General features: G+C 48.3%; 1 protein-coding gene across 1 annotated transcript; it reads right to left on the bottom strand.

The window, feature by feature from the left end:
• Positions 1-333: 333 nt before the first annotated feature.
• On the bottom strand, positions 334-3,369 carry Tmem30b (transmembrane protein 30B). Its single transcript, XM_076922010.1, has one exon. It carries the CDS (start codon positions 3,240-3,242, stop codon positions 2,181-2,183), a length of 1,062 nt encoding a protein of 353 aa, XP_076778125.1. The 5' UTR covers positions 3,243-3,369; the 3' UTR covers positions 334-2,180.
• Positions 3,370-8,491: the final 5,122 nt, after the last annotated feature.

Below are 8,491 nucleotides of genomic sequence, written 5' to 3'. Positions count from 1 at the left end.
AACAGATAGTTGTAATTTACAGTCTGAGGAAAATGCAGAGTAGTGGGCTGCTACGATCACATTCTTTCATACTAAAATTTAAAAGACATTGTCAGTTATCAAATTTAGACAGTAATTGAGGATCGTGCCATCCAAACACAGAATGTTGATATAAGTTCAAACTCTGTTTTAGGAAGTTGGCAATAAAAGACTGAGTTCGTGTTGACTGGACACCATTCAGAACGGTGATGCTCTGGTTACAGTATAAATGTGCTATAACAGGAAGTGAACGGCTGGTGCTGTTTGCGCCTTTAAGATCATAGTTCAACAGAACTAAGTAATGTGATAACAGAGGAAGACAAACACAACCTTTATTCTCTTTCAAAAACCTCAAAAACAAAGCCTGGAACTACAATTTAATCACAGGACTTTTAAGTTTCATGGTCTCACATAAAAATTTATAACAAAAGACTAATGTTCTACAAGATGATAGTAAAATATAGTTACCCTCAACTATATAGGAAAAAAGTGAAGCTAACTCCTTTACCTGACAGAGGAGAGCTGATCAACCAAGCATTCATAATAAATAAAACATTCCGAAGTTCATGTCATGTTCAGCTTTTCATAGTCAAAACTCACAATATGTGACCTGATATTAAATTTTATCACATTCAGAAGTCAGAAAGCCAACACATTGGGATTGCTAAAGAATTTTTTGATATTCATGAGACAAGATTATTTTAAGTCACTTTTTATCTTAGACAGGCATCCTGTTTATCAAAAAATAAGTATTAACTAGAACAGATTAATAGAATGAATGGAAATATTCACTATAACTCAAAATTTGACTGCCATAAAACATACTCCAAGACCCATGCTGCCTTTGAGGAATGAAAATACACCAATAATCAGAAAATAACTGCACTAGGGAACCAGTCCAGGAGACCCTGACAAATGCCAAGCAACTCTTCTTCAGGGAGCCTAGAAGACAGTATCATGGGAAATTTTATTTTTAATTTTCTCTTAAATTATTGTTCCATAAAAGGGGGGGTTTTAAAATAAAAATGTCCCAATTGCCTCTGAGACTAGCTTTATATCAGTTGTAGGCAATTAAATAAAATCAGCTGAGTAATCTTAGCATTATCTTAAAGGCTAAAATAATCCCGAGTCTACTTTGCATATAAGACTGTATTCCTTATCATTCTTAAACGTGTTCACCTTAAATGGGTTTCATTTGAGAGTTGAAGCTGGGTTTAAGATAGTTGTTTGTGAAAATAATACAAATGAGTTAAATTATTCCCTTCAGCATGATTCAAAGGGGTCGGTCCCTCAAGGTTCCAAGGAAACAACTTCCCACTAAGATCATCTGCAGCCGGTTTTCTCAGGTTAAAACACTTCCCCCTGAGCCATGCAAACTGCCTTTACATTTTCAGATTTTTACATGGCATCTTGTTAAGTTTGCTTTTATATTTAATGACGCACTTCTGCCCTGCAGATCTGCAGTTTCCTAGACCTGGCAATTTTTCTCAGTCCTTCCCCAAAGTGCCAGCTTCCTTCTTATGTTTAACAGCAAACAGGATTGCCACCATTCAGGGGAACAAATTATTACAGGAAAAACTGAGCTCAGGTGAGTACTTCAGGCCCAACCTGGCTCAAGACTCCCAAACTCAAGGGCACAGGGACTCCAGGGAAGCTTGTTCATCCTGGCCTTACTGTGTCAGAACCTGAGGGGCCTGGTGCCTCTTCATCGACTTAAATTTTAACAAATATGCTTTCCCTGCTCCTCCAAGCTTTTGTAGTCCACCAGCGGGTATCATTTTCCATCCCAACATTTCCCAGTCCCATCTGATATCTCCCTCCCAGAAAGCTGAGGGAGGCGCGCTTAGAGGGAGGACCAAAAGCTAAGACTCAAAATCAGGCTCCTGGCTGCTGGTCTTAATGAGTCCCAATCCAGGAATCTTCCATGTCCTTTGCCCTGGAACACTGTAGACTTTAAGGACCTGGCGTGTCAACTCGGTAAGCCATGGAGAAGATGGGAGAAATGGCAAGATGTGTCATTCTGCAGTCCAAGACCTGAGAAGAGTCCTATAGCAGGTAATTACCCTTCTCCAAGCCCTTCGTCCACAACAGATCAGTGAGCAAAGGGCCACCGCTAAAAGCGGCTCGGCCAAGAAGCAGGAAGGGGTTCTTGGGAAGCAGGATTACTCATCATCGTTGTCGTCGTCGTCCTGGTCCTGGTAGCGAATGTAGACGACCAGCATGACAAAGCCCATGATGATGCAGAGGGAGCCGACGACCAGGTAGGCGATGCCCAGGAAAGGGTTCTTGCCACCCATCCAAGAGATGTTGCTAAGGATGATGAGCTTGTGCCCGCCGAAGGCGCGCACCGGGTAGTTGTAGGTGATGTTGACACGGTAGGTGCCCCGGGGCAGACCGGCGGAGTAGTTGCCCTGGCGGATGCGTGCATACAGCTTGCGGAACGTGGGCAGCGCCGCGGTGCGCATCCACACCACGAAGTCCTGGTTGATGAAGCCGGTGTTGTTGGGATCCGGGCTGAGCTCATAAACCGGCCGGTGCCAGTTGGGCGGCGGCGCCGTGCCGCGGAAGGCCAGCGCCAGGCTGCCGTTCACCAGCGGCGGGTTTCGGAACTTGACATGGTAGTCGGTCCACCAGGCGATGGCGGTGCGGTCGAGCGGCACCTCGACGAAGGGATCCGCGGGCTGGCGCTGGTGCCATAGCGAGAAGGAGTCGTTGAAGAGGCTGTTGGCGATGGCGCCGCACGGCGCGATGGGCAGGCCGTCGGATCGGAACTGGTAGGGGGCGCACTCGTTGGCCGGGTGGCGCAGCGCGCTGGCCAGGCCGCTGAGCTGCGCGTCGTCGCGGGACACGCCGTAGCGCCGGTTGTTCTGGTAGAAGTTGGACAGCTCGTAGTAGAGGTACACGGGGCCCGGGAAGAGCTCGGGCAGCGTGAAGCTCCAGGCGCACTGGCAGCTGGGCGGCGGCGCGTGGCCCTGGCCCTTGGCGGCGCACAGCGAGCAGTTGCCGGTGCCCGGGTTGCCGGTGTAGTCGTACTCCAGCTCCTTGATGCCGTTGGAGGAGTAGAAGAGGCCCAGGCCCAGGCCGATGAACGCCAGGCCGGCGCAGAAGAAGAGCGGCAGCGTGATGCCGGCCGACAGCAGCGGCTGCCAGGCGGGGAGGCGCTGCTGCGTGAAGGCGGTGTTGTCCGGCTGGTGCGCGCCCCGAGACGAGGCGCTCCAGGTCATGGCAGGGTCGCAGCCGGGGCCTGCGGCGGCCTCTCAACCGGGGTCAGCGGCGGGTCTCCCGCCTCCGCTCGCTGTCTCAGCTCGACGGCTGCTCGTCCGCCACACCCCGCCCCCCCCCCCCCCCGCCCGCCCGCCGGTGCGCCAGGTGCGCCCGCCCCGCCCCCACGCAGGTGAGGCCGATTGCCAGGCGCACGGCCACTGCCCCGTCTGCTCAGTTCCGCCACCGCCCAGGTGACCTGGGGCTGGCTCCGCCCCTGCATGGCGCCCTTCCTAGGTGAGCAGGGCGAGGCTCCTCACCTCAGCAGGCTCTGCCTCCTCACCTTACCCGGTTCTAGCTCCTTGTCCTCCCTGTCTGACTCCTCCTCCTTGTCTCCCTCCTTCTCTCCCCCCTCCTCCTTCTCCTTTTCCCCTCCTCCTCCTCCTCCCACTTCTCCCACTCCTCGGTGGGCGAGTGATGGGCTCTGAGTGGCTCATACCTTTGCTCCTGCTCCTTTCGCCTTCTACAGGGCCTGAGCATCTTTCCCCAAATCACAAGCCGGACTTAAACAAGAAAGTTCCACTCCAGAGAGTGCTTGCTCCAGGGTGGGGTTCTGTTGGCTTGATTATTGATTACCTTGCTAAGGCTGTTAATCTTCGTTATTTAAGGAAAAGGGTGAGTCTTAAGTAGGGGTTCACTTAGTTTTCAAGCACAAAGTATAGTAGCCTGGGAGTTACATGATGGCAAAATTTATCAATTTCAACAGGGAGTTCTTATTCTCCCCCTTTTTATTTATTTTCTAGCCAGATACCAAAGGTGAAGAGTTCTGTAAAAATAAAATGATCTTTTAAAAAGAATCAAAGACTGGGAGAGTTTGCAGCCTTTGAGTCTCTTCTCTAGCTGGTGGGAGAAACCACCAATGAGGAAAGCAACTGCTACAGACCGCATGTGATTTTCACTTCAGATTTCTGCTTGACTAGAGACAGCAAGGCCCTAGGGGGCCTAGCTGAGATCCACAGTCAAGGGCATTTGTATGTTTGGCCCAAGTTGAACTAGAAGGGTTTATAGACTGTATAAAAACTCTAATTAGCTTGGGATTTGGGGTTTGTTGTTTGTTTGTTGTTTTTGTTTGTCTCTAGATTGGCTAGAATACACAAGAGCATAGGGGACTATGTATTAAATCTTCCTTAGGTACTGAAGTCCTCTCTAGGTCATATAGTGTAAATAACTTAATTGCTTCCTGTGTTGTTCCTGCACAACTTTATGTATTGCACTCAGTACTCATTCAAAATCCAAAGAGACTTGGAAAATTAAGAGTTGTTAAAAGTAGTTTTAATGCCATCTTCCAAGTCTTCGTCCCTGTGCTGAACATTGCAGAAGAAAAAAGGCAATAAGAGCAGATTGGAGTCTTCGTGGTCTAATACGGCACTGCCCAGGCTGTTGTTTGTTTGTTTGTTTGTTTGTTTGTGCTGAGATATCAGAAAAGAAGGAACCACACCAAGAAGGACACCGAGTCTCCTTAAGCCTGGCCTGGGCAAGCCCGAGGGGTAGTGTTCTGATTAATGATTGACATGGATGGGCGGGACCACCTCTGGGCTGCAGGTCCTGGAGTACGGAAGAAAGGAGGCTGAGCAAGCCCAGGCAGCAAGCCGGTAGGCAGTGTTCCTCTTCTGCTTCAGTTCCCACCTCCAGGTTCCTTCCCTGAATTCTTAGATGAGTGACCGGACCATGTGTGGAAGTGTAGTCTGAAATGAGCCTGTTCCTTCTCGCGTTGCTTTCTGTGGTGGTGTTTTACCTCAGGAACCTGAGGCAGGCACATACTAGGTAGCAATGAGAATGAGAACAGCCAGTAGCTGGCATGTGATCACATGTGGACGAGAGTGACAGTAAATTGATTTTGTTCCATTGAATGAATGTGTCTTGGACGTGCTAACTTAGAGAATGCTGCAAAAGACCCAGCCGTCCTCAGTTCTTTTACCCCTTGTACTCCACGAAAGGGAGTCCCAAAGGGTCAAAAGTTTTCCCTTATACTTTTATTCTTTAATGAAAGAATAGACAGATCTCTTTACCCTTCTGGAGACTTCCACCCACCCCATGTCACTGAGTCGCCCTTCTGTATGATTCTGGCTGCAGGAAGAAATCCAATTCTCAGGACTTTATCTAATGGATCTTAAGTCTACAGTCACATGGCTACCCCACCCCTGCAAACTCACCTGTGGAGCTCAGAGCTTTCAGTGCACTCACTCCACTGGTAAGGAAAGGAGAGCAAACAGGAGTGAAACAAAAAGAGGATTAAACACAACAGAGAGGTCAAGTGCAGTGTGTTAGGCCTCAAACCCAGGACAAGGCTGACAGGCGCCCATTTAACATATCAAGGCAGACCTGGCCACCAGGTTCTCCCTGCAATTCTCCAGTCCCTACCTGGTCCAGGGCCCTCCTGGCTGCCAAATCCCACTCCCTACCCTGAACTCTCCATCCAGGGGCCTGGGCTGTTCTCTCCTGTATAATCTAACCATTTTGGCTACCCATTCTCTTTGAACCTTTGGGCCTCCTGGCTACTGTACCTGGTTGCCCTCTCTCTGCTCTCCTTTCCCTCCCCATCTCCTCACATGGCACAGCTCAGTCTGGTTATGGCCACTCTGGCCTTTCCCAAGATTCCCGCCTCTGACTGTGTTCTCCCACAGAACTATAATAAACCTCCTTCACCACACCGTCATGTTTCCTTTTCTTTTTATTTCTTTTACTTGTTTATTTTGTGTCGAAACCACAGGAACGGCATAAATGAGCTCCCTTCTGGGGACCACGGCCATTCTAGACTGAGCTGCAATCTGACTCTCCTAAGGTAAGTACGGATCATTTGTTTCGGCTGGCTTCTGCCACCCACAAGATTTGATTCCAAATTCTGGAGTCTGATTGTCCAGCCCTTGCTTCCTCCACCTGCTTTCCAGCTGCCGCTCCCTTCTCTCTGGGCTCGGGCCTTCTATGCCCTCCACGTGGGCACTGGTTCCTGCAGCCTGCTATGCCTCTAGCTTATACACCCACATAGCTGTCTCCCTTTTCCCCTGCTCTCTCCTCCTGCTGCATTGTTTGGGTCTCTATTAGGAGCTGCAGTTCTGCCTATGGCAGCCTGGGACTCTTTTCCTTTCTTTCTCCCACTTGGAGCTCCAAAAGTATCTGTCTGTCTCCTGCAGCCTCCTGCTCCTCCCTTTTGGACCACCCACCATGTGGACAATCTCTAGGTTTCTACTTCCTGGCTCCCTTTCCCATGCCTGCCCCTAGGAGATACAGCCCACCTGCAGTCCTACTATGCTGACCCTCAGAACAGCCCCCCTGCAGTCCAACTATGCTGACCCTCAGATCCTGCCAGCTTGCTTCTCTCTCAGCTCCCTCTTGAAACTCATAAGAACTTCTCCTCCCTCGATCACAGGGTTCTGCTTTGCTGCCTCTCTTCCTCCATGGGCTCAGATTTTATTACTACAACTTTGCTTCAATACAGACCAAAGGCCCCAAAGTCTGGCACACTTGCTTTCCAAATTCTCCCAGATAATAACAACTTCTGCCACCAACAAGCAAATGATCCCCAAATCTCTTATCTCTAAGGTTCTAGAACTTTCCATTTTAAAATATTTTATTTCTATGATTTCTTTGCACTGTGTTTTCAAAAACAAAACAAACAAACAAACAAACAAACAAAAAACCAACTTAAGGCTATGCTGTAAACTCTTACCTCAAGATTTGTAATTTCACTGGGTATAGTTAAAGAATCTGTAACAGAATTTGGCTTACAACTTTATAACAAAAGGTTTACAGTTAAAACCTATACATAAGAATTTTAATTTGCTGCAACATCCTATATTTGTGATTCAACTCTTATTTACGGAAATCTGTTTTTAAATAGCATCCATGTGGCTCTCCTGCATCTTGGCAAACAACCTCAACAAGATGTATGCAGCCACATGGCTGGCAGCCATCTTTACTAAGGTCAAAGGGTACATACCATGTGACTCCACCATCTTAAGATGACCACATGGCATAAAGCAACAATCTAAAATGTCTCAGTCCTACCGGACTGTAGAATACACTGTGCAGGTATCTCTGTATATTTAAGTGTTAATTCTGTATCGGCACAGAGCTAATAACCCATTGCTGTTCTCATGTTTTTATAAATACTTGTTCCTTCTTCACCTGCCTAAGGCAGTCTAGAGTTGTATCTGATTGGCTTTATTAAAGAGCTGTCAGCCAATAGCTGGGCAGGAAGTAGACACTGGGAGAAAAGGAGAGTTGAGAGATTCAGCCAGCTGACAAGGAGAGGAACAAGCAGACCTGAGAGCATCAGAGAGTAGACCTGGCCACACGGTGGAATGTAGTGCCAGGATTAGACTACTCTCCTGACCAGCAAAAGGCCTATGCTCTAAAATATTAATGAGCCTCTGTGTCGTTATTTATATCGCTGGCGGGTCTGAGATAGTCTCGCTATATATAGGAAGCAACAACTAGTCTCCAAAATATTTGTATTGATTTGTATAGATTTTTGCATACCCTTCTCCTTCTCTACTGGGTAAATGTCACCCCAAGCTACCTGCTTTGTTTGCTGTTACTACAGAAGCCACACCAATGTCCCAGGAAGCCCCTCTCAGCCCCCACTGGGCTCCATTCCCAAGGACAAGAGACACCGTTCCTCTGTGATTTAGAACATTTTTTCTCTCTGAAAAGTTTCCCATCACTCTAGGGGACGCCCAATAGAAATTCTTGTCACCACAACACTTTGTCCACCTCAGCTTCTCAAATCTCTCGGCTCTGGTCTGCTACCCCTATCTGGGTCTGGACTTTTTTTCCCCCTGTTCTCTCCCAGTTTTCTTGCCTTCCCTTAGAACTACAGGTCCCTGGGCTGGAAAGTTCAGGGTAGGGGGCAGGGTAGCAGTAAGGAGGGCCCAGAAACAAGAAAGAGTTGAGGAATTGCAGGGAAAACCTGGTAGCCAAGTCTGGTTTGATATGTTAAACAGGCACTTCAACCATGTGTCCCAGGTTTGAAACCTAACAAAATGAAAGTGGAAAAGAACCATTGACTTTAGTGTCTGAGGTGCTACTTCAGGGTGGGAGGAGTTAGCTGCAGTCAGGAGAGAGGGGAGGTGGGCAGTGGAAACAAGCTCTTTAGAAACTTGTAGAGAGGAGAAAAGCCAGTGAGAATGACCTAGAAGAACTTGTACCCTAAAGGAAGGAGCTCTTTCTAGGTGGCAGAGGCATGCTATTGGGGGGTGGGGGTGGGGTAGGG

Source organism: Arvicanthis niloticus, chromosome 23 (assembly GCF_011762505.2).
Source record: "Arvicanthis niloticus isolate mArvNil1 chromosome 23, mArvNil1.pat.X, whole genome shotgun sequence".
NCBI lineage: Eukaryota > Metazoa > Chordata > Mammalia > Rodentia > Muridae > Arvicanthis > Arvicanthis niloticus.
The sequence above is the reverse complement of the archived record's forward strand: the minus strand, read 5'-3'. Positions and strand labels throughout refer to the sequence as shown.

Coding starts and splice junctions, on each gene's coding strand:
- Tmem30b (XM_076922010.1), bottom strand. CDS start 3,242: ATGACCTGGAGCGCCTCGTCTCGGGGCGCGCACCAGCCGGACAACACC.